This window comes from Balaenoptera acutorostrata, chromosome 4 (genome assembly GCF_949987535.1).
Source record: "Balaenoptera acutorostrata chromosome 4, mBalAcu1.1, whole genome shotgun sequence".
NCBI lineage: Eukaryota > Metazoa > Chordata > Mammalia > Artiodactyla > Balaenopteridae > Balaenoptera > Balaenoptera acutorostrata.
Window position 1 is genome coordinate 24,013,858 of NC_080067.1, and position 26,690 is coordinate 24,040,547.

Consider the following 26,690-nt stretch of genomic DNA (forward strand, 5'->3'; position numbering starts at 1 on the left):
CTTTGTTCATGAGAGAGAGAAATAAACTTCTATCTGGTTTAAACAATTATAATTTGAGGTTTCCTGTCACCCACAGCCAAACCTGATCCAGATGGATACAGCCTGGGTTGATGGACTTTGCCTACTCCTGAGTTCTAAAGTGACACATGAATTTCTAGTTGTTTGAAGGAATATCAGCTGGGGGGCAGGGAATATGTTACAAGGCATCTTATTCCAAATTATAAGCCTGTCCCCTCATCCCACCCTTCCCTGCTTCCCCTTTTCCACCCCAAGAAGCACACTCACACACCAGGCACCAGACTAGTCCCTCTACCATGCCAGCTTTGAACCTGGGAAAATGAGATGTTGGCATTGCAGTGGCCCAACTTGCTGCCACACGGACAGAGTCTCTCTGAGAATGGAATCCACACTGACAAAGAACTGCCAAGAGCTGCAGAGAGAGAAACTAGATTCTGGTGCCGTCACCTAAGTCCCACCATAACCCTGGATTTTTCAGTTAAATTAACCAATAAATTCCTTATTGGCCTAAGCCAGGTTAGACTGCTGTTTTGCCATTTACTACTGGAAAGGTTCTGACCCTTTTATCATAATTAACATTATATTAATTATGTCAATTACCATTCAATCCACTAACATCATGTCCTAATGACTCCTTCTGTCCACCCACCCCCAAACTATGAATTTCTGTTAAACCTGAACCAGCATGATTTGTGTCTTCATCCTCAGAGCCTGGCAGAGGGCCGGGCCACCTGACAAGCTACTAAAGGGCAACTGTCCCCGATCCACTCTTTCCATAGAAAGAAACGCAAATGCTCAAATGCCACTCTGGGGAATGAACTGTCACTTGGCTGACTGATAGAGTCACTTTTCCAGAACGGGCCTGGCTCTACCAGTCCCCTGTCACACACCTCTTACACACACCTTTACACATCACACTCTCTACACACACACTCACACAGCCTTCATATATACACACGTTCTCCATGAATACACACACCCTTACACACACACAACCCTTCATTCACACACACACACCATAAATATATCTTTACATGCACACTTCACATGCGAGCACGTTACACACCACACACTCTACATACATACCTACACATACCACTCACAGATGTACCCTCCAAACAATCACAAACACATCTTAGACACCATCCGTAAACACACACACACACCCTGCATACATTCACACATGCACACGAGACATGAACTCATACACACACCTGCGACACATGTACAATCTCCATACACACACACACACACACACACACCCCATAGACTCGATGAGACACCCTGGGGCTCTCTGGCCACCAGCAGCATCTCTGAAATCTGCTCCCAGCCCCAGTGAGAATGGCCACAGCAGCCTCAGGGGCCAGGCAGTGGTGCCGCCAGGGGGGCCGGTGGCCGGGCCCACAGCCCTCCCGGCGGCCCCGCCCGCAGAGATGCTCACCGCACGGTAGCTGTGGGCACCCGTCTGCAGGAGCAGCTGCTGCAGGGCGCTGATCATCTTGCGCCGCCGGCGGCTCTCCTCCCGCACGCCCCTGAGCTCGTCAGCCTGGCGGCCCAGCTCCTGCTGGCCGCGCTCCTGCTGGCCCAGGCTGGCCTGCAGCCGCGCCTCCAGCTGGGCCACGCTGGCGCTCAGGCAGTCCTGGCAGTGCAGCAGGTACTCGATGCTGAGCTGCGCCAGCCGCAGCACCTTGAGCAGCGCCGGGTCCACAGGCTGCCCGCAGCGGCCGCACACCTCCCGGTCCAGGTTGCAGAAGGTGACGCTGACGATGGTCTCCTGCAGGGTGGCCACGTCCAGCTCCCGTGCCACGCGGTCCACGTCCAGGGCGCTAATGCGCCTCCAGTCCATCCTCTCACGGCGAGGCTGGAATTTGAAGGCGGGGAGAGTGTAGGCCGCGAAGAGGGGGTCGCTGAGGCCCTGGGCGGTGGTAGCGTGGGACTGCATGGACGGGGGGAGCCCTGGGCTGACCACCGGGGAAGGGTGCCACCAAGACCACGGCAGCAGGCACAGGAGCTGAGAGAGGGCCTGGAAAACGAGAAGAGGGTTGAAGTTAGGCCTGGTGCGTGTGGCTCCGTGTACCGCGCTGGCCAGCAGGAGCCTGTAGTGTGCACGGTGTGCACTGACACAGCCAGAGCAAGGGTGTGGGCTTTATAACACTCAAACGTGGATTCAGATCCTCAGCCTTGAGCAAGATCCTTTACCTCTTTAAGCCTCCGTGTGTATTGGGGATCACGGGGCCTCCTCTTCAGGCTTGCGGTTAGGAATGAGGCGGCGAAACACCCAGGCCAGTGCCTGGCACATAGGAGGTCCTCAGTGAACCCCCCGCCATGCCCATGTCCACGTAAGAGTGCCTGCCAGAGGGCTTGGTCAGGAGGGAGCTGTCCAATGTATAAGCAGGTCTTTCTGCAACCCTACATTGACCTCAGGATGAAGTCTAACAACTTGCCACGGGAGGCAGAGTGGTGGACATTAAGTGGCTCTCCTTCTGTAATTGCAACACTTAATGGAGGGGTGCGCTACAGTTCCCAGTTTCCCCAGCTGTAAGGTGTGATCAGTATGACTGTGTTCTCTCTAGTGGGATGTGAGCGAAATGATGTCTGCCCCTGCCACGGGGTGGCGCTCAAGAGAGCAGCCGTGTCTCTGCACAGAGATTGTGCTCAGTCCACGATGGTCTGTTTCAAACCTCATGGTTTAGAAAACAGCTCCAATTTGTTGTTAAATGACTCAGATTCTACTCACCACTCTCTTGTTGGACAAAGAAATTGTTCTCTTTGGGGAGTAACTTGACAGTAGCAACCGGAATTTAAAATGAACATTCCAGTACTAAGAATTACAATCTGTTCTACAGATAAACTCATACAAGTGTGCAAAGGTGCTTGTGCAAAAATTGTCATTGTAGTATTATTTGTAATAGCAAGTTACAAGAAAAGTACAAGAAAGCAAAGTACAAAGTACAGTGGGGATATGAATGGTATCTGTATACGATGAAATACTATGCAGCTATTGATAAGAATAAGGCAGTTTTTTATGTACTGATTGATATGGAATAATGACTATATATATACATATACATATATATCCATTTCTGTTTAAATAATATATTAATATGACATTTAATAATAATTAGCAAAAATAAAGGAGATATGTATATCTCACATATGTATGTGTATATGTATTATATATACACATATGCATAAATATATATATCTCACATTAGAATGTTGCCTATGAGGCAGGAGGGAAATGGGAATGTGAAATGGGGATAAATAAATAAAATAGACAGATGGTGCATGGGTAGGAGATGGATAGATAGACAGATAGGTCTTACATAGACCAATGATGATAATGATATATATATAACACATACACATATATGAATGATTCATATTTGTTATTCATATATAATCATAATTAAGTATACTGATTTATTATCCCTAAATATGGTTCATTATCTATATTTTTTAATAAGCATAGACTATTTCTAGAATAATAAACAAGCTGTTAGCAATGGTTATATCTGGGAAGTAGGAACGGAGATTAGAGGACTTTTATTTTCCACTCACCACCTCTCTATACTATTCAGTTCTTTGCGTCATCACCTATTACTTTTATAATTTCTTAAAGAAAAATATACAATTTCTGCCCTTAAAGAACTTAGACTCTGACTGAACAGGAAATACATGTGACCCTATTCAATCAAGTTCTTTCTAGATCATGTGATTTACACTTTCAAGTACAGTAGAAAGTCAGAGAAGAAAAAGGTCATTGACCTCAGGAAGCTGAAAGGCCTTGAAGAAACAGTCAGGCTCGGTTTGCAAAGAGGGGAAGGCCTCCAGGAAAGGCCCCTGAGCGCCCTGAGCCTGTCTTCATCTGGGAAAGGCAGCAGTGGGAGGTGACAAGCCTGCCCCCACCTGCCCTGGGGTGCTCTGGGGACTGGAGGAGAGGCAAGGGGAGGGCGCTCGGTAAGAAAACCGGCCGCAGTGCGGGGAGTGCCAGCCTCCAAGCCAGACGCACACTCTAAATGCAAACCTACCAACAGGTAGAACTATCCTCACTTTACAAACAAGGAAACTGATGTCTGGAAAGGTTAAGTGTCTTCCCCAGGTAGGGAGGCCAGAGTTGAAGTACAGCTGGAGGTGCATCTGGCTCCAAAGCTTGTGGACTTTGAACCATCCAACATCGATTCTTGAGGCTATTTGTCCTAAAACTTTGCTTGGATCAGATCAACAAACCTTACCCATCGAACTCATTCATTCATTCACTCACCCCCTCCCCCGCTCCTTTAGAACATGCCTAGCTTGGCCAGGCCCGGTGCCAGGCACTGGGGCCACCGAGATGCATTAATCACACACCTGCCCCCCAGCCCCCTCCTCGGCAGCTTAGCATGGCTCCTTGCTGCCCCAGTACCAAGTGCAAACCCCTTAGCCTGGTCTTGAAGCTGCCACAGGATGCCACGGACCCACCTTTTCCGTTTCAGCTCCAATGTTTCCCTTTCTCAGATACTCCTCCCCAACACATACTCCAGAAACAAAACCATCCAGCACGAGCATCCCCACCACGGCCATGAGGAGAAGACCAGCACATTCCTCTTAATATGTCACATTATTTTTTAAAAAGGAGGCAGGTGACATGACACTCACCATGCTCAGCTGCAAGCTCTGTGTCACCGGAGCCTCAGAGACAATTGCCACAACAAGCTGTGCTTTGGAGCACCAGCATGTTACCAGGTGTGCTGTGGGCCAGGGTAACAGGACACCTGCTTCCTGATCTCCCACAGACCAGGAGCTCACCTGAGAACTCGCTGTTTAACTATTTAACATTTAAGCTTTGGCCTCAGATGTTTGCCCACAGTCCCCTCTCTCATAATAAGGCCAAGAATGTTCCACCAGCCACTCTCTCAGCTCTCCTCCCACCTCTTCGAATGTCCCTTCCAGCCTCTTCCTTGAACAAGGAAGAGCCTACTATCCTTGCACCCTTCCTTTAAGGCAGGGTGTGCCAGTGCCCCTGTGACAGTCTGCTGTTCACCCATCACCCATCTCTCCCTGCACACTCTCCCTGGGGATGAGCTCACACGTACCCACAGCTTCAGCTACCACAGGCCTGCTACAGGCTGAGCCTCAGCCACTCCCAAATCTCCTTCTCACAGGCCTGTCTCTTGGGACCTTCAGACTTAGCCTTCCAATACTGATTATACCAGAAATTGCAAATCTAAATTCCACCAGGACCAGGAAGGTACTATTAAATGTAGGAAACATGCCAGGTGTAAGAGAAACCAAATACAAGCTTGATGATAAGTGGCAACTGATTCCCGATCTGAGTGTCCGAGATACACGTGGGCAGTGGTTCTCAAAGTGTAATCACTGACCAGCAGCATCAGCGTCAACTGGACACTCGTTAGAAATGCAGATCTGCAGACTAACTGCTTCAGAACCACTGCGGTAGGGAGTGTTGGGATAGGGAGCATTAAGGACTGTGGCAAAATGGGAAGTGCGTGCCCTGTTTACAAGGGGCAGCACCACTGAGCTTCAGCCATATGGGAAGTGATGTTCTGTGTTCCTCGTGGGCTAATTCCAAATTCACTAAGTAGATATTCAAGCAAGTATGGCCAACGTGGTGAAGTAGGAAGACCCTAGCTCACCTCCTCCCACAGACACGCTAAAATTACAAGTATTTACAGACTGGCTATCTATAAGAATGACCTGGAGACTAGCAGAAAAGGTTTTCCCCAACTAAAGATATAAAGAAGGAACCACAAGATGGGTAAAGGGAGTGGGGACGCAAATTAGTCAAGACCCACACCCCTCGGTGAGCGACCCACAAACAAGAGGATAATTACAACTGCGGAGGTTCTCCCCAAGGAGGGAGGGGTCTGAGCCCCACCTCAGGGCCCCCCAGCCCAGGGGGTCCTGCACTGTGAAGATGAGTTCCCAGAACACCTGGCTCTGAAGGCCAGCAAGGCTTGCATATAGGAGAGCTGGCACCAGCCCTGGGCCCCTCTGGCCCCCACAGCCAGCTGCCCCAGGACTCAACCCCGATCACCGGGGGGGCTGGCAGCCACCACACGAGGCAGGGCCAGCCACGCCTACCAGCACACTCACAGCAGCCAGCCCAGCCACACGGAAGGGCCCACTCAGCCCACATGGCTGGCACCCATGGAGCATATAGCCCTGGGGACCAGAGGGGAGTGTGGTACTCGGCTCCATAGGACGTTTCCTACCTAAGGCCACTTCTCCAAGATCTAGAAACAAAACTGACCTACCTAATACATAGAAATAAACACAGGGAATTAGACAAAATGAGGAGACAGAGAACTATGTTTCAAAGGAAGGAACAAGACGAAACTCCAAAAGAAATGAGTGGAGATAAGCAATCTACCCAATAAAGAGTTCAAGGTCATGATCATAAAGATGCTCCACAAACTCAGGAGAAGAATGGATGAACCCAGTAAGAAGTTTAACAAAGAGTTAGAAAATATAGAGAAGAACCAAACAGATCTGAAGAATACAATAACTGAAATAAAAAACACACTAGAAGGGAATCAACAGTAGATTAGATGATACAGAGGAATGGATCAATGAACTGGAAGACAGAGTAGTGGAAATCACCCAAGGTGAAAACTAAAAAATAATTTTAAAAAACGAGGACCGTCTAAGAGACCTCTTGGACAAGATCAAGTGTACTAACATTCACAATATAGGAGTCCCAGAAGGAGAAGAGAGACAAAGGGAAAGAGAACTTAACTGGAGAAATAATAGCTGAAAATTTCCCTAACCTGGAAAAGAAAACAGACATCCAGGTCTAGGAAGCACAGAGAGTCCCAAACAAGATGAACCCAAAGAGTTCCATACCAAGACACATTATAATTAAAAACAGCAAAAACTCAAGATAACGAGAGAATCTTAAATGCAGCAAGAGAAAAGCAACTAGTTGTGTACAGGGAACTCCCCTAAAACTATGGCCTGACTTTTCAGCAGAACTTTGCAGGCCAGAAGGGAGTGGCACAACGTGAAAAGATGTTCAACATCACTCATCATCAGGGAAATGCAAATCAAAACCACAGGGAGATATCACCTCACACCTGCCAGAATGGCTATGATCAAAAAGACAAGAAATAACAAGTGTTGGAGGATGTGGAGAAAAGTGAGCCCTCATGCACTGTTGGTGGGATTGTAAATTAGTACAGCTTTATGGAAAACAGTATGGAGGGTCCTCAAAAAATTAAACATAGAACTACCATACAATCCAGAAATTCCACTTCTGGGTATTTTTCTGAAGAAAACAAAAGCACTAATTCAAAAACATAAATGCAGCCCTATGTTCGTTGCAGCATTACTTACAATAGCCAACATATGGAAGCAACCTAAGTGTCCATCAACAGATGAATGGATAAAGAAGATATAGATAGATAGATAGATAATTACTCAGCCATAAAAAAGAATGAAATCTTGCCATTTGCGACAACATCGATGGACATGGAGGGTATTATGCTAGGTGAAATAAATCAGAGAAAGACAAATACTGTATGATTTCACTTACATGTGGAATCTAAGAGACAAAACAAATGAACAAACATAACAAAACAGAAACAGACTCATAGATACAGAGAACAAACTGGTGAGTGCCAAAGGGGAGGGGGCAGAGGGATGAGTGCAATAGGTGAGGGAGATTAAGAGGTACAGACTTTTAGTTATCAAATAAGTCACTGGGATGTCATGTACAGCATAAGGAATATAGTCAATAATATTGTAATAACTTTGTATGGTGACAGACGGTAACTAGACTTATTGTGGTGATCATTCTGTAATGCATAAAAATATTGAAGCACTATGTTATATACCTGAAACTAATATAATATTGTAAGTCAAATATAATTCAATAAAAAATAAGATAGTCAAAGACCTCTATGAACTGTTTCCAAACTACCTTTCTAGCTGCATCTCCCACCTACCATTTACTTGCTGTCCATACTTTCATATCTATGGGCTATTTATTCATAGGCACTGTTTTTAAATGCTTTATAAAGAATAACTCATGTAATCCTCACAACAACCCTTCAAGGAGGTACTATTATTATCTAAGCCACAAAGAAGTGAAGAAGCTTGTCCCAGGTGCAGGAAGCAGGATCCAACCCACGCAGCCTGGTTACAGAGTTGCGCTCTGAGCCACTATGCCATGCTGCCTCTTGGGATAGACGGCCCTCCGCCACTTCCTTCTGCCTCTCCTGCAGGTGAACTCATGCTCAAGGCCTTGCTCAGACATGATTGCTACCATAAATACCTCCCAGGCCCACAGGCAGAATCCCTGGCCTCTCCCCTGGGTTCCCAGAGCACAGAGCGTACACTCCTTTGGTCGCCCTCACCACACTCTGGTCTGTGCTGGGTGGCTGTGCAACATTCATTCACCCATCCCACCAACAAATGGCTCCTGAGCCCCTACTAAGTGCCAGGCACCGTGACTGGCCCTTGGGATGGATGGTGACCCAGGCAACAGTCCCAGCCATTATTTTTGTTTGTTTGTTTGTTTGTTTGTTTTTGGCTGCATTGGGTCTTCGTTGCTGTGTGCGGGCTTTCTCTAGCTGCGGCGAGCAGGGGCTACTCTTCGTTGCGGCGCGCAGGCTTCTCATTGCGGTGGCTTCTCTTGTTGTGGAACACAGGCTCTAGGTGCGTGGGCTTCATTAGTTGTGGCGCACCGGCTCAGTAGTTGTGGCTTGCGGGCTCTAGAGCGCAGGCTCAGTAGTTGTGGCACATGGGCTTAGTTGCTCCGCGGCATGTGGGATCTTCCCAGACCAGGGCTCAAACCCATGTCCCCTGCATTGGCAGGCAGATGTTTATGCACTGCGCCACCAGGGACGTTCCCCCTGTCATTGTTAATAAAAATAGTGAACACTTCTGGAACTGTGTGCTTCACACACAGTTATAAGACTTTGCATGAATTATCCCATTTGATTCCCACAACAACCCAGTGGACAGATGAAGAAATTTCAAGGTGAACAAAGAGGGCAAATGACTTTCCCACATTCACACGACTAGTTAAGTGTCGGGGTCTGGCTCCAGATTTTGTTCTCCAGAAAGTCAGAAAAATACACCAAATTACCCCCCAGAGCGTTAAGTGCCAGGGAAGGAGCTAGGACAGGGAGCCCCAAGGAGGGGCCATACAGGACATTTCTGTCTCCTTTCTGCCCCGACCCCTGTCCCACCACATCCCCAGCTGTGAGCTCCACAGGGGCTGAGACCATGGCTTATTCACATCTGTTGGATTCCAGCCCTTAGCGTATTACCCACAGCCCAGATTGCTATTGACCTGAATGGAATTGTCAAAATCTTAGAATATCTGCTTCAAGATTCTATATTCTCGGGGTCTTGGGGAACTGAGGCTATGGACCAACAAGAATTAGGATAAAGAGTAAGAATGGACTTAGGGGCACTTAAGTTGTACTCCTTGGAGAGGAACGCCGTTTAGACTTAGTAAAATGCTTGATTTGTTGACCATCTGTGTCCATAGCCGAATCCTCCAGGCCGCTAATGAAAGCTTAGAGGGCAGGAGCCCTTGTGGTGGGCGCAGGTTCATCAGCGAGTGTCCCACACTGACTGTCAAGAGGTGGCAGCAGTGTGCTAGCTGGCTTCCTGAGCAGCCCATAAACTCTCATGTTTACACTCTGAGCACAGTCTGTAAATACCCAAGGTGGCAGCCCCACTCCCAGTTATACAGAATTCTGAATCAGGGATCTGAGTTCCTGAGTTTTTACTAAATCCCAAAAGTATCACCCATTTTTGTCACTAGGACCCCAAGAGTCCAATTCTCAGAAGTCCTAGGGTTCTGACATCAAATAGTGAGCAGAACTGTGGGAATTTTTTTTTAATTGGAGTAAAATTCCTTTACAATGTTGTGATAGTTTCTGCTGTACAATGAAGTGAATCAGCTATATGTATACCTATATCCCCTCCCTCTTGGACCTCCCTCCCTCCCACCCCCCAAACCACCCATCTAGGTCATCACAGAGCACCGAGTTCCCTGTGCTATACAGCAGGTTCCCACTAGCTATCTATTTTACATATGGTAGTGCATTTATGTCAAACCTAATCTCCCAATTCGTCCCACCCTCCCCTTTCCCCCCCGTGTCCACGTGTCCATTCTCTACGTCTACATCTCTATTCCTGCCCTACAAATAGGTTCATCTGTACCATCTTTCTAGATTCCATATATATGTGTTAATATACGATATTTGTTTTTCTCTTTCTGGCTCACTTCACTCTGTATGACAGACTCTAGGTCCATCCACATCTCTACAAATGACCCAATTTCATTCCTTTTTATGGCTGAGTAATATTCCATTGTAATCGTACATATGTACCATATCTTCTTTATCCATTCATCTATCGTTGGACATTTAGGTTGTTTCTATGTCCTGGCTATTGTAAATAGTGCTGCAATGAACAATGGGATACACTCTCTGACAAAAACCACAGTAAGATCTTTTTTGACCCATCTCCTAGAGTAATGAAAATAATGGGACCTAATTAAACTTAAAACTTAAAAAATAATGGGACCTAATTAAACTTAAAACTTAAAACAGCAAAGGAAACCATAAACAAGATGAAAAGACAACCCTCAGAATAGTAGAAAATATTTGCAAATGAAGCAACGGACAAAGGATTAATCTCCAAAATATACAAACAGCTCATGGAGCTCAATATCAAAAAAACAAACAACCCAATTAAAAAATAGGTGGAAGACCCAAATAGACATTTCACCAAAGAAGACATACAGATGGCCAAGAGGCACATGAAAAGATGCTCAACATCACTAATTATTAGAGAAATGCAAATCAAAACTACAATGAGGTATCACCTCACACCGGTCAGAATGGCCATCATCAAAAAATCTACAAACAATAAATGCTAGAAAGGGTGTGGAGGGTTCCCTTTTGGAACCCTTTTGCACTGTTCGTGGGAATGTAAACTGGTACAGCCACTATGGAGAACAGTATGAGGTTCCTTAAAAAACTAAAAATAGAGCTACCATATGACTCAGCAATCCCACTGCTGGGCATATACCCTGAACTGTGGGAATCTGAAGATGATGAGGATGATAGCAGCTATCATTTATTAAGTATCTGTGCACCAGGCACTGTGCCAGCCTTTAATATTTCTATTTCTAGCCATCATACAACCTTGTATGTAGCTATGATTTGCCTCATCTGATAGATGTAGAAACTGAGGCTCAGAGAAGCTAAGGGACCTGCCCCAAGTCCTTCAGTTACTAAGTAAGGAAGCCAAGATCCAAATCAAGTTCTGACTCCAAAACTTCTGAATTATGCCAAACTACCTCCCAATGATGATGATGATAATACAAAAATCCTTTCCCATTTTGTAAATTACAATACCTGAGATTTCTTGACCAAACTGCAAGGACTGAAAGAGTTTACAGCAAATCACAACAGGGTCTGTGCTGGAGACCCTAAAGTCTCCCTGTATCCTGGCAGAACTTAGCCAAACACAACTCAGCTCCACAGCTTGGGTCCTGGTTGGGATGCGCAGAAGACAAAGCCAAATGAGAATGCTGCTGGTTACCTGGAAACCACACATCCCAGAGGGCAGGCACGCCGTACTTTCTGCAGACTGAATTATCAGCAGACTTCTTTTCCCACATCTGGGAATAGAAACACAAGGCAAAAATGACTCACTGTGCGACTTCCCTGGCAGACCAGTGGTTAAGACTCTGTGCTTCCACTGCAGGGGGCGCGGGTTCAATCCCTGACTGGGGAACTAAGATCCCACAAGCCGCATGGCGCAGTTAAAACAAAAAAAATTAAAAATAAATAAATAAAATGACTCGCCTTCATTAGGAAATCTAGAACTAGTAACCATCTCTAGATGTTTTGATGGGTCCCAGGAACTTCCCAATCCTAGACCATTGTCATGAATTAGTGGAACCCAAAAGAATATTTACGCTAGCATTCCAAACTCACTTCATTATTGAAGAGACAGTTTCTACCTGGGGCAATCCCACAGCCAAGAAAGCAAGCCTGTCTACCACCTAGCTTTGCACACTCCCAGTGATGGGATGCTCACTACCTCACAGGCAGCCATTCCACAGTGAAACAACTCCTGGAAACGTTACAATTCTTCTGAAACCTGCCCACCTATAATCTGTCAAAGAGAACATCCACAAAAATGACCAAAGAGCTGATTTTTTTAAACAAAATTCTGGCTGATTTTTTAACATAAATTAACAGATAGACTACACCACCACCGCTGCCACCTTGCTGTCTGTTCTGCTTCCTCAAGAATGCTGCCAAGCCACGAGGAGCACTTGGAGGAGTCAAGCTTCCAAGGCAGCTGCCAGGCAATCATTTACAAGCCTGCCCTGACTCCCAGCTAACTTCAGCAGTGCCGTCCCAGGAGCTCAGGCGTGCCATTAGTGCTAATTGTTCTGGCTGCCAAGGAAACCCTCGCACAGTTTGCAAACAGGCCGTGCACACACCGTAGGCAAGGGAGCACTAGAGACCCCAACAGAGACAAGAGTGACCCAGGAGCTCTCCTGAAGCACTACCGTTACAGACCTTGTTCTACTTTGTTCTCTGTTTCTGCTGTTTTCAAAAGAAAGGAGTCCCCCTTTCCACTCTTTCTTACCCATAAAGTAGCAAGAGAGAGATCCACTCCACCAGGCTCACAGCTCTCCCTTACACCAGGTCTCCCATTTCCTCCCTAGAAACTTTGGAGATATTTTTAAGAGATGATGTCCTTGGTTTGGTCAAAAGCCCATTTTAAGTTTTTGCCACAAAAGGATTTTCTTTAAAATAAAAATGGGAGGTAGGGATTTGACTGACGTCTCTTCAAAGTATTTTAGAGACGACTACATACTGATAAGACCTATCTTCCCAGGTGCAAAATTGTGAAAAACCAACACTAGTTTTCACACCTAAAAGAATAGCAGTTTAGAACATACTGGTGTTTTCTTTCCCATGGAGAAGGCATTGCTTCTTGGTAGAGTTTCTCCAGCTTCGGAGCCTGGGACATCAGACCCCACAAAATCCTCCCTAGAGGTAGGAGGCCTAGTGACAGACGGCACAGCAAGCGGTTAACCCTGTTGACCAGGACTGGCCCTCCCTGCAAGGGGCCCACAGGGAGCTTCAGAACAGCCCACCAAGTTGTCCCCTTCCCTCCTCCTGTCAGTGTCAGTTGAGCAACAAGCCTTTGGACCAAATTCCAGCTCCCTGGCAGAACCCAGGTATGCCGCACAAGTGAGTTCAGGTTTCTGTGCCCAACCTGAAGCATGTAACTTCATGCGACCATTTTATCAAGTTGGATGGTATCCAAAAAGATTCCTACGTGAGGGAGAGGTCTCCAGAGCGTTGGTGCTGACAGAGACAGACAGAAGACCGCTTATCAGCCGCTTGACTGGAGAACCGGCCTACTCTAGGTGGGGCTGTTCTCACTGGCCAGTCCTCAGCTCTAGGGGCAGGTGTGAGGGGCTGTGACAAAGGAGAGAGACCACCCACCTTGTCTGTGGACAGAAGTGTAGGAGGCCACAGTCAGAGCACCTCACACTCATCAGGCCTCTCTTCAAAGTCCTGTTAGATACCACATTTCAAGAGACCGTGCAGGGGCAGGCAGGCCGGCCCTGGGCCTTAAGGAACAGGCCTGGGTAACCCTGCCCAGGCCCCCCAGACCCCTCCTCTGACCCACCTTCTGGACCCTTGTCCCGTACCCAGCAAGTTCCCCCGGCCTTTTATCCGCAGCCACCTCGAAAGGAAAATACGGTGGCTGCCTCCTGCTACGCTCCAGCCTCGGAGTGCAAGGCAGAGGAACCAGAGATGCTAATCTGTTTTTCTCAATAACTCATCTCATTGCTAAAAGATCCCCCTTTTCCTACAGAACGCAAAGCAGCAACCCCACCCCCGCCCCCAATCATTTTACTTTTTTCAAAAACTGAAAATCCGAGGCCGTCCTCCCAGCGAAGGCCAGTCCTGCGGGTTCAGTCATTCTTGCTCCCCTCCGGGTACCTCGGTCCGGAGCCGGCCAGGCGGGAGGCCGCGGGTCCCGAGGCGCAGCTCCCCGCCTGGACCCCGCAGGGCGCCCGAGCCGCTGCTGTTGAACCCCCTGCGGCCCGTGGCTCCGGTCACTCGGACTGCACGACGCTCCCCAGCCGCGCCCCTCCCGGGCTGCATTCCTGGCATAGCTCTCCCACGCGGCGCGGCTCACCTGGGGGTCCCCGGAGCCTGGGGGGCGGGCAGAGGTCGCGAGCTGGCGGCTCCGCTCCGCCGCCCCGGCCCAGCCTCCCGACTCGCTCCACCGCCCCGGACCGAGGCCGTTCCCGGAATCCTCGCCGCAGCGCCGGCCTGGGCTGCTTCCTCGGCCCCGAGTAGCGCGGACTCTCGAGGGCGCGTGACAGAGCCTCCCGGCCACCCAGTGCTGCCAACCTGCGGGACCGGGGACACAGAGAACCTTTGGCGCCAGCAGCTGGAGGCCCGGGGTCTCTGATGCCTCCCGCTCCCGCGACAGCCGCCCCACCCCACCCCAAAGAGGGGCGGAGCCTCTCCCTAGCCCCTCTGGGACGAGCTATTTTTAGGCCTGTTACTGAAGCGGGAAGGAGGGAATGCCATGTTTAATCCGTCAGGAAAATCCGGGATCCTAGTGAGTGGCTCCCTGGCCTTGCTGAGAGGCGGGGACGTCTTCCCGTACGTCTTACCGTCTACACAGACCGGCCTGCTGAAAGCTGGGGGCAGTTGTAGCCTCCTGGGCAGACAGCCCTGCCCCACCCGTCCTAAACTAAAGGGACCGTCTTGTTTTCTGATCCGAACCCATGCTGGTCCTTTGAGTAAATCCCAGGTCTGTTCAGATGGCAACCACTTTCCCCCCGAACTCCCAACCTTCTGGCCAGCCTTGTGGATCCAGCTGGGAAACCCAGAGCCAAAGAACTCTTTCTTTGTGGATAACAGTCTCTGACCCCTTCCTATAACCATCTGTTGCTTTACTGAGACTCAGATTTCTGGGAATTCTTTTTTTCCTTAAGCCTTCCTCCCACCGCAGCCTTAATCTGCCAAGCTGTGTCATGGGGTATTCAAAACAAAATTGCATGGGAACAAGCGTTGGCAAGAATGTGAAGAAATTGGAACCCTTATGCACTGCTGTGAGAATGTAAAACGGTACAGCCACTGTGGAAAAGAGAATAGTGGCTCCTCAAAAAATTAAACATGGAATTACCATATGATCCAGCAATTCCACTTCTGGGTATATACACAAAAGAATTAAAAGCAGAGACTCAGACAGGTATCTGTACACACACGTTCATAACAGCATTATTCATGATAGCCAAAAGTTGGAAACAACCCAAGTGTCCATTGACAGATGAATGGATAAACAAAATATTATATATATATTATATACATACGTATATATTTCAGCCCTTAAAAAGGAATGAAATTCTGACACATGCTACAATATGAATCAACCTTGAAAATGTTATGCTAAATGAAATAAGCCAGACACAAAAGGACATATATGATTCCACTTATGCAGCGTACCTAGTATAGTCAGGTTCATAGAGACAGAAAGTAGAATGGTGGTTGACAGGGCTGGGGGGGAGGAGGGAATGGAAATTATTGTCTAATGGGTACAGATTTTCAGTCAGGGATAATGAAGAAGTTCTAGAGGTGGATGGTGGTGCTTGTTGCACAACAATGTGAATGTACTCAATGCCATTGAATGGTACACTTGAAAATGGTTAAAACTGTAAACTTTATGGAATGTATATTTTACCACAATTTTTTAAATGTAAAAAAAAAAAAAAAAGTGGGTGGACAGGGGCCAGGCCCAAGTAGGGATGACTGTCAGCCAACAGCTCTGATGGGGAGTCTTGTTCCTCCTCTGCTCTCCTGGTCGGGGCACCCCTTTCCCTCCAGGACTTCCTGCAAGAGGGCAGAGAAGAATCCAGGCTGTGGAGTCAAAGACGCATTTAAATTCCACCTTCCCAGGCGGTGTAACCCTGGGAAGTCACTTACCCTCTCTGTAAAATGGGGAAAATAAACTCTACCTAGCAGGTCATTATGAGAACCAACTTAGTTAAAAACATCTCAGCCCAGGTCCTGGCAGTCATGGGTGTGTCCTCCCAAGTTCAGTCAAGTGTCAGGATTGCGAGCATTTGCTTCTCAACTCGCTTCCCTGAAGTATACAGAAAGTAGCTCTGTGCACGTGTGTGTGTGTGTGTGTGTGCGTGCGTGCGTGCACGCATGTGTCATTCCCACCAGCCTCAATTTCCCCATGTGGAAATGGGTGCCATCTTTTGCAGGGCTGTTGTGAGCAAGTGAACTTGACATGCACCCAGATCCACCTTCTCGGTAATGCCAAAAGCAAAAGTCTTTAGACTCCTTCTTCAGCTGACCCAGACCTCGCATGCGTGGAACCCGCACACCCTCCCTTTACTGGGCCACAGTTTGACATTTAATACAGCCAAGAGTTACTGAGTGCCTACTACGTGCCAGGCTCTGTTCTAAGACCTGAGGAAACCAAGAGTTTATAGAGGACTAGATCACTTAGCACTAGGAAGCCGTCACCTTCTGCTGTGCCACCTGTGCCACAACACACAAGATTAGGTGGCACGAGTGGGAACAGGTGTATCATCCAAGACACAGGAACAAGCCAAAGGAGACTGGCCCTAGTGGGCTACTCCCGGGGACATTCCTGTCACCCTGAGCAGCTGAGCCATAACTATTGGACGGACAGAATGGTGGGTTCTCCATACCTGTGGTTTCCATTTTGCCATGTAGCCCCTCACCTCTTTCTCAGGCCAGTGCCAGATACCAGCCCTCTGACCAGCACAGACACCATCACAACTGATCTCCTTCTTACACTTAGGGATGTGTCAGGAAACAGTGGGACGTGTCTACTAAATGAGGGTCTACTTTACACTCTAGGGAGCCCATAGTTGTAGTGCCCTCTGCTGTCAACTGCTGGCATCACACCTTGGAAGTCAGCTCCTGTTCCAGATCCCACTTTCCTAAAGGGCATATGAGGTGTAGGGAACAGGTCTCTCAGTGCTGGGACGCTGGCCACTAATGGTCCTGGAGGTGATTTTAGGTCAAAGGTGTATTGTTGAGTTTTCACAGTATTGATGTATAGATAGGCAGACAGGCGTATAGTTAGAAGGGCATTTTACATAAAAACCTGGTTTGCTGGTTTCTTCTTGAAAACTCTGAGAATCTAGCAACAAAAGGCCCGCATTCTCACATGTCAAGAATCAACTGGAACTGAGGGGGAACCTCTTCCCTAGGCAGAGCTTACACTCTAACCCATTCCCTGAAAAAGATCACTTTGAAGGACGTCTGTGCACTTATAAAAAGACCTCTTTCCTCCTCTTTTGCAAAATGAGAATGCAGGGTCATTTTAACCAGGACCCACGCTCTGAGTCTTGAAACAAACACTAGGTGGGGAGGGCTGAGACAGACTGCACAAATTGCGACAAAATAGTAAAATGTTTGTGCCCTTGATATACAAAGACTAGTTAAGTCACTAAGAAATAGAAAAACAATCCCATAGAAAAGTGAACAAAAGATTAGGCAAGTCACAGAACACGAAAATATACCAATTCAACATGTGAAACACTCAACCTCACCAAAAGTAACATAACAATTAGAGACATTTTTAAACAATAATATTGGCTAAAATTAAGTAGCATTTTGGCACTGGTGAAGGTTGGGAAAATGAGCGATTTCAAACAGGCTTTTTAAAAACAATTTTGCAGCACATATCACAATTTAAAGTCCCCAAAATGTGGTAATCAGGACTACAGTATTTCTTGTACGATTAAAATTAGAATCAATTTAAATGTTCACCAACTGGGGTTTAAGTAAATAGATAATGATATATCCTACAGTGAAACACTCTGCAGCCCTTACGAAGAATATATCTTGGTATGTTAATGAAAGAAAGGTGTCCAAGACAAATGTATTGTTAAATTACAAACAACTGACATAATAATATGTATTATATTAATCCATTTATGTTTTTTTAAACTATACAAATGAGAAATTCAGGGGTGATATTCAAAATATTTAACCACTAAGCTGACATAAGCACTAGCACGCTGGGGCCGGTCTTCACGCTTTAACATATTCTTTTTTTTTTGGCTGTGTGGCATGCAGGATCTTCCCCAGCCAGGGATCAAACCCGTGCCCCCTGCATTGGGAGTGTGGAGTTGTAACCACTGGACTGCCAGGGAAGTCCCCATCTTCACCCTTTAGTTGCTGCATTATGGGGGTCCTGGCAGGGAAGAACTAGGGCAGATGAGGCGATAGTGGGGGCTACTTGGAAGCCTATGGCCAAGACTTTTTACAAATAGCATGGATATATATGCGGAGAAAAGTGAGAGACATACCAAACTTGACAGTGGTACAGGAGAGACTTTCACCTTTTCCTCCGTACAATCTTACTGTTTGAAATTCTAAGAACGAGTGTCAGATTTGGAAGAAAATTAACATAGGGGAAAACACCAGCATGGCCTATTTTCAAAATGTATCATGATGTAAACGTGTGGCTTAGACTCACCGAAGGCCAGAAGGAATCCAGGATCATCTGGAATCCCAACCTTCTTACCATTCACTACTCATTTTACTTTGCCCAATACCCCCCTCACCACCATGTTTTCTTTCCAGCTTTATTGAGAAATGATTGTCATACATCACTGTATAAGTTTAAGGTATACAGCATGATTTACATATATTGAGAAATGACAACCACAGTAGATTCAGCTAACATCCATATTCTCATACGGATACAGTAAAAAGAAAGAGAAAAAGGAATAAATATTTCTCCTTGTGATGAGAACTCCTAGGATTTATTCTCTTAACAACTGTCCTATATATCACACAGCAGTGTTAGCTATAGTCATCATGTTGTACATTACATCTCTAGTGCTTACTTTTTTTAATCATATACGTTTTAACCTATGCATTTTTTCCCATCACCACCAAGTTTTGAAATATTCTTTTCTACTTAACAAACTGCATTTATTAAGTAATACATTATTAATTTATTCCCCACATTTTATTAAACAAAAACATTTTGCTGCCAGGTAAAACTCCCTACAAATGTCAAATTATCAATATTGCCACAGTGAATTCATACAATCACAGCCCAGCATAAAGAAATGTGACATTCAGGTTGACCTATTTGGTCCCATCATAAAACAGCTCATATATTTTTGAAATATTGAAAATATTTCTAATTAAACCCTTCCAAACCCTAGGGACTGGGAATGTTAGTTGGAGGACCATTTGTCATGCATTCTCCAGATGTGGAAATTAGATCCAGCGTGTGTGACCCTGCTCCTCCCTCAGAGGGCTAGCCCTAGGAAGCCTCACCTGTGGAGACACTCAGGTGAGCTGAAACCCAGCAGGGGTTCTGGGGACACAGGTCAGAGGGCAGCCATGGGGAGTAGCAGCAGGCCTCAAAGTCTCACTCTGGTGTCAGGCTGGACCTAAGAATCCAGAGCAAGTAGCTGGGAATAAATAAAGCTGGGGCAGGAGACATGACTTGTGGGTATTTTTTAATAAGACAGTCAGAACAGTGATTCTCAAAGGGGGAAATATCAGAATGAAAGGGGATGGGTGGATGTCATTTGAAAAAGCATCCTAATTTTATACATGGAGAAAAATATAAACTTATGTTTCTGTTAAAGCAACTACCAAAAAGAAAGTTCTAGAAAATCTTGGTTGATGAGTATTTGTAGAAGAAATATTAATTCTCATACCTCCTAGAAAGAGGAGGTAAACTTTTATGTGACTGTAGAAGGGCCAGCAGTTTTTAAAATGTGAATTTGTAATTTGCTATTATAAGCCAACTGGGGTAGAGTAGGGAATAGCAGACACCCTGGGGAGCAGAGGACACTATCCCGGGGGGGATGTGGGCAGTCATTAAGATGTAAGTACTAGGGACCTGCAATGGACTGAATGTTTGTGTCCCCCCAAATTCATATGTTGAAATCCTACCCCCAAAGTGATGATATTAGGAAGTGGGGCCTTTGGGAGGTTTAGGACATGAAGGTGGAACCCTCATGAATGGGATTAGTTCCCCTATAAAAGGGACCCCAGAGAGCTCCCTTGCCCCTTTCCACCATATGAAGATTCAACAAGAAGTGTGCCATCTGCCACTCAGAAGTGGATCCTCACTAGAACCCAACCATGCTGGCAACCTGATCTGGGACTTCCAGCCTCCAGAGCTGTGACAAAGAAATTGTTGTTGTTTATAAGCCACCCGGTCTATAGTACTTTGTTATTGCAGCCCAAGCTGATTTAGACAGGGCCTTGTCTGCTTGATCCAGCAGCATCTTCAGCATCTAAATCAGTGCTTGGCACACAGAAGGGACTCAATTAATATTACTGACTGAATGTTTTAATGAATATCAAATTCAGGACTAGAAATCAAGTCTTTTTTTTCCCCAGCCAATTCTCTAACAGATCGTGTAATTAATCTTACAGAAGTAAATATAACATGTAGCAAAACCGTTAGCTGCCTATCCTAACACCCATTTTCTCTTCCTCCTTGAATGTCCCAGCCTCTCCTGCAGCTACATTCTGATCAATGAGATGTAAGGGGAAGTGTTATATGGTACTCGCAGGAAGTCTTCATAAGATAAGGGAAGTGCACCTTTCCTCTTTCCTTCATCCTGCTGCCTGAAATGCAGAAATGATGGGCTGGAGATCAAGCTGCCATATGGACTATGGGCAGGATGGCAAACAGAAAGATGGAAGAAGCCTAAGGTCCCTGATGACTGCAGTGACCATACCCACTCTGATCTGCCTGCCTTCAGACTACTTTTACGTGAGAGAGAAATGAACTTCTATACTTCTACGTCAATGGTCTTTGGGATTTTTCTATTATAGACACAGAAAGCCCACTCTTACTGACATGCGCGACCTGCACTTTCCCCCCTGCCAGCAGGGGGCGCTGAGCCCGCCTCTATGACCCGGGAGAGTGTCATCCTCGCTCAGCTACCAGGAGCTCCACCTCCTCGGGCACCTCTAGGACTTTGGCTTCCGGACAGGAGCAGCAACGTTGCTGTCAGTGCTCAGTCTCCTTAGAACCCGCTGGGGTTTCAGCTTGAGGACAACACCAGGCTGCATCCATGCGGACAGGAGCACAGTTTTCTCAGGACACTCCCAGGGAGGTCCCACTGGGAGAAAAAGGTGAGGAAAAAGTGAAGAGAAGTGAGGAAAAGTGGGGAGAGACTTCCTGTGTGCGACTGACTGCTGGGGGCTGGGGGGATCACTCTTCAGAGGACCCAGGAGAGAAAGGTCTTGATGTGGAAAACTGTGGGGTTTTAGTCCCTGTTGTGTGCAGTGTAGACTGTGTCCAGTGTGGTTCTTTGGTGTGTGGTGTCCAGTTTTCCTGGTGCTGTTTATTGAGGGGACTGCCCTTTCCCTGTTGTATGTTCGTGGCCCTTTTGTCATAAATAAACTGATCACACCCGTGTAGATTTATTTCTGGGCTCTCTGTTCTGTTCCTCTGGTCTGTGTGTCTGTTTTTGTGCCAGGACCACACAACTGTTTTGGTTACTGTAGCTTTGTAATATTGTTTGAGGTCAGGGAGCAAGATGCCACCAGCCCGTTCTCCTTTCTGAGAATCTCTTTAGCTATTCCTGGTCCTTTGTTGTTCCACGCAAAGATTAGGATCCTTTGCTGTATTTCTGAGAAATATGCCATTGGAATTTTGGTAGGGATTGCTTTCAGTGTGTACATTGCTCTGGGTAGAATGGACATTTTAACAATATCCATCCTTCCAACCCATGAGTGTGTGATATCTTTCTATTTCCTTGTATCTTCTTCAATTTCTTCATCAATGTCCTAAAGTTTTCAATGTGCAGGCCTTTCACATCCTTGGTTAAACTTATTCCTAGGTGTTTTGTTCTTTTTGATGCAGATGTCAATAGGATTGTTTTCTTTTTCTTTCTGATGGTTCATTATTAGTGGTTAGAAATGCAGCTGTTTTTTGTGTATTGACTGTCACTTTACTGAATTCCTTTATTAGTTCTAATAGTTTTTTGGTGGAATGATGTGGAAAATTGTAACTGTAACTGATATGTGGGTGAGCCTCCGCACGCCTAGGGGAAGTGGACATCAGGTGAAAGCCTGGCACTCCAGGAAGTGGCCAGTTCCACAGTGTAGCACCAAAGACCCAGCATTGGCTCTATTTGTTACCTGGGCCCTGCTCCCCAGTCACCGAGCCCTCTGGACCTTGAAGCAGGTCCCTGTAAGTCTTGGGACAGTGCTTATGGTAGAGATTTTCCACCAGTGTGTTGCTTCCTCTGACCACAGCCCTCCCTTCCTGGTTCATATGGTTCCACAGATGCAGCGCGTAGGAGTCGTTGAAGCTCGGCTCTGTGTCCCAGGCTTCATAGTAGCGTCTCCACTCTAGAAAGGAGATGGGGTAAAATCTTTGGGGGTGTAAGAAGGAGAAGTTTAAACACTTGAGGTCGCTCACCTCCTGGAAGTCTCTGAGTTTGCACCACACTCTCAAAATCCTCGTCATCAATTGGGGACCCTGGTGGCCCCAAATATCTGGATTGTAATTTTCCACAAAGTTTTCCATGCACTGCCACAGGAGAGGGTGGTGGGGGAGGAATCCAAACACCCCATTACTGGAGAACTGAGATGTCTGTGCAGCCAGAAAGTTGTCCTCGGGGATGGGTCTGATGGAGATGACATCAGTGTCCATGTAGACACCGCCGTACTTCCAGATGAAGGCCAGGCGGGATGCATCTGAACTGACATGGAGCCAGTATCTCTCTGCGCTGCTGTTGACCTGCAGGAGCAGGTGCAAATTAGCCCCCAGGCAGGGGAAGAGGGAGGGGTGTCACAGCAGGAGGCCAGGCACAGGGTAGCTGACGAGGAAGCAAGCCAACTTCCCAAAAATCTATTTGCCAAAAGCCCAATATTGCAAATTTACCAAAATTACCTCCACCCAAAAAAGTTGCCTTTAAGTGAAAAGTGTACAGCAATCAGTATCAATGGGAAGGTTTTAGCAGCTTTTAAAGATATCATGAAATTGTTTTTTGAAAAAAGCAGTAGAAAGATGAAACCCAGAAGGGATTTCACAATGAACTGTATGAGTCACTTTCAGCAGGATGGAAATTAACCACAAATATGAAACTGTGAAGAAAGAATTTTTTGTAAGTCCTAAAAGTGCTGAGAACTGATAAAGAAAAATAAACAAATATGAAAATATAAGATAGATTAATATCTATGCTCTTTGAGAAATTGGTAAAAGAATCTTAAAATGCATCCACGCCTTCATTCACTAATAAATTCCTTTAATAATATTCATTGAAGGCCTACTTGCTATTCACCAAGCTCTAAGCTGCTAAGGATACAGCAGCGAACAAACAAATAAAAATCTTTACTGGCAGGAGATAGACAACAAACAAATAAATATATCATATGTTGGGTGTTCATATGGACTATGAAGGAAAAAAAGTCAGGCGAGGGGGCTATGAAGGGGGCAGGATGGAGCATTATCTTATCTTGGGTTCGAGCAGAACGTTGGATGAAGTGGGTGGATGAACCATGCTGGTATCTCCGAGAAGAGGGCTCTAGGTAGAGGAAACAGCAAGTGCAAGGGCCCTGGGGCAGGAGCACGCTCACTATGTACAGGAACAGGAAAACAGCAGTGCAGAGTAGTGAAGGGAGAAGGGTAGGAAACCAGATCAGAGCGGGGGCAGGGGCGGGAGTGAGGGAGGATCCCGTAGGCTGGGGTAAAGACTGAAATGATTTGGAAGGTTTGAAAGAAAGGAGTGATGTGATCTGAATTAGTCTAAAAAGGGTCACACTGGGTGCAGTGTGGAAAATAGATGGGGGCAGGGGGCAAGGGCAGAAGCAAAGAGGCAAGTTAGGAAGCTGTTGAAATAATCCAGGCAGGAGATGATGGTGGTTTAGACCAGGGTGACGATAAAGGAGATGAGAGAAGTGGTCAGATTCTGGGCACACGGTAAAGATAAAGCCGGTCAGGATGTGCTGATGGATTGGATATGGAGCTGGAGACAGAGGAGTCAAGGATAACTGAAAATGCTGAAATGTGAACAAAACAGAAATTGACTTTGAAACGAATAAAAATAAACCATTATAAATACCAGTGTTCCCAAATGGAATGCTAAAATTTTGAATACAGAAAACACAGTAGATTTTTCTGAATTTAAATATGTTGATTAAGAGATTAAACAATGACCCTTGGCTTTTGACAAAAGAAACATTTTTTTAAATTCTACTATAAAGCCAAACGAAAGCAAGTCCGCTAAGACTTTGCAGAAATCTTCACCTGAGCTATTAACATCATTATATTGCATACAATTGCTGAAAACCTCATGAATAATAATAGCTAAAATTTATCAATAACTGTGGTGGTGTGATGAATTGGGAGATTGGGATTGACATGTATACACTAAAATGGATAACTGATAAGAACCTGCTGTGTAAAAAAATAAATATAATTCAAAAATTCAAAAACAAATTTATCAATAACTGTTCTGATCTCTTATAATCTACACAAATCCTCAAAAATAGGTACTATTATTAGTCCTATTTTTCAAGTGAAAAATTAAAAGGAAAGACCAAGAAGTTCAGTCATTCATGCAAGGTAAGAGAGGCAGAGGTTAGATTTTAACCCAGGCAGTCTGACTCCAGAGACCCACTTACTTTCAGTAAAAATAAGTAAAGTTGATTATTTGGTAAATTGGTGATTATTAGTGAACAGACCCAGGTATCAAAAGCCGCAGAGAAGGAAGGAAGCCTACCTTGACGTGGGCATTGGACTAACATCAACGTAAAACACAAGGCTCCCCCGGAGGTTAGCACCAGAAAGGGGATTAGGATTCTGTTTGCTCATTCCCTCCCCACCCCCTCAGTACTCATCCCTGGGCATCTTCAAGGGCTACAGTTGCCCAAATCAGTGCAGCAAATCCAGTGGTCACCAGCAGGTGATGGCACGCTAGGTCATCCTAACAGCTGGCCACCAGCTATCCTATTGTAGCCTAACTGGGGCAGAAGATGCCACAGCCCGACTCCTCCAAGGTGCAAGTGTGTCCCCCACCCAGGACAGCCCACTCAGTCCCCAGGTGAATGAGAGAGGGTGGAACAGGAGTTTTCTCTCTTTTTATACAAATATTGTAGTAGGCTGAATAACAGCCACTCAGTGGTCCTAATTCCTGAAACCTGTAAATATTACCTCCTATAGGAAAAGGGTCTTTGCCAATGTGATTAAATTAAGGATCTTGGGACTTTCCTGGAGGTCCGCGCTTCCACCGCAGGGGGCGTGGGTTCGATCCCTGGTCGGGGAACTAAGATTCCACATGCCACACAGTGCGGCCAAAAAAAAAAAAAAAAATTAAGGATCTTGAGCTGAGGAGATTATCCTGGATTATCGTGGGCCCTAAATGCCACCACAAGTGTCCTTTAAAGGGAAAGGTAGAGGGAGCTTCACACAAAATTACAAAATTCCTAAGAGCCCCAGGAGTTTCTTGATCATATCTCAATGTAACCCAATCTCGTACAGCAGCACACACCTGATCTTTCATGAATTTTCTATTTACATCATTTTCAAGTTAAATATTGCCTAATTTCCCCCCTTAGGTGCAAAAAAGTTTAACATAGATGGGTTTAAAACTGTCAGTGAAAAATGAATGGTCTATACACCTAGAAAAGATGTAGAAACTCATTCAGTTAAGAATAGTCTCAAGAAATCCTAAGAAATAAGGTGAAAGCAAAAGGCAGCAGGGTAAAGATAAGCCTAAATCAAATCTCTTCTGTTTCCTTGAATCAGGACTCAACACCGTAGAATGAAGACCAGGCAAGAGTCGAAGACCAGGCAAGAGTCGAAAGATCTGGGTTCTAGCCTATCTCTGACAATCTAGCCTTACCCTCAGTGTACCCATCTGTAAAATGGCTAGATTGGACCCATTTTCTATGGTCCTTCTCGACACCGACATTCTGAGATTCTCTGAACACTTACTTGAGTGTACCACGAAAACAACGGTGTGTCTTCAAACAGGCTTTTCATATCCAAAGGGAAGAGGAAAACATTGTCTATTGCTAATAGGAGGGAAAGGGCTGGGGAAGTGGAGTTTGGGGGCAGCTGCATGGAACTGTTGAGCCCTTTCATAAGTAACAGCACAGGCTGCTCAGGGTAGACCTTGGCCGCCGACTCCACAGCACAGGAGACCAGCGGGGATAGCTCCGTTCTCTCTGAGGTCTCTAGGAACACGATGCTGCGCCCGTGGCCCAGGAGGGCTTCCAGCCCCTGCTGGAACTTGTAGGGAGGCAGGTGGGGGAAGAGGCAGCTGGACTTCAGGGTGAACTGGTAGAGGAAGCCACAGGCAAGCAGCAGGATGACCAGCAGGGCGAGCTGAAGCTTCATCAGCATGTCCACCCCTCTCTCCTGTCCTGCTCCCTAAAATCAACACTATTAATTAAAAATTATAGTCACAAAACCTGATAAAGATAGCACACAAGAAGATGATACCTGATTATCACTTTCAAGCTTAGATTTTTTTAATTGAAGTATAGTTGATTTATAATATCAGATTACTCTCAGGTGTATAGCATAGTGATTCAGTATTTTTACAGATCATATTTCATTACAAGTTATTACAAAATAATGGCTATAATTCCCTTGCTAAACAATATATC

General features: G+C 46.1%; 2 protein-coding genes across 11 annotated transcripts in view; both read right to left on the reverse strand.

The window, feature by feature from the left end:
- DZIP1L (DAZ interacting zinc finger protein 1 like) overlaps positions 1-14,621 on the reverse strand; it is a 46,556-nt gene extending 31,935 nt beyond the window's left edge. For 5 of the 10 annotated variants that reach the window (XM_057545689.1, XM_057545690.1, XM_057545693.1 and 2 more), the window contains exons 1-3: positions 12,965-12,981; positions 11,587-11,665; positions 1,460-2,041 (exon numbers count right to left, since the gene is read on the reverse strand). In XM_057545689.1, the coding sequence (XP_057401672.1) occupies positions 1,460-2,041; positions 11,587-11,601 (597 nt within the window). In that variant the 5' untranslated portion in view covers positions 11,602-11,665; positions 12,965-12,981. Of the gene's footprint in view, positions 1-1,459; positions 2,042-11,586; positions 11,666-12,964; positions 12,982-13,517; positions 13,580-13,935; positions 14,183-14,220 lie in introns of those variants that run through there. The other 5 variants (XM_057545694.1, XM_007170347.2, XM_007170341.3 and 2 more) reach the window with 5 other exon arrangements.
- A 7,579-nt stretch (positions 14,622-22,200) lies between these two features.
- A4GNT (alpha-1,4-N-acetylglucosaminyltransferase) lies at positions 22,201-26,424 on the reverse strand. The gene is made up of 2 exons (XM_007170340.3): positions 26,014-26,424; positions 22,201-22,815 (listed from the first exon to the last, which is right to left on the reverse strand). Exons 1-2 carry the CDS (start codon positions 26,422-26,424, stop codon positions 22,201-22,203), a joined length of 1,026 nt encoding a protein of 341 aa, XP_007170402.1.
- Between the last annotated feature and the right edge of the window lie 266 nt (positions 26,425-26,690).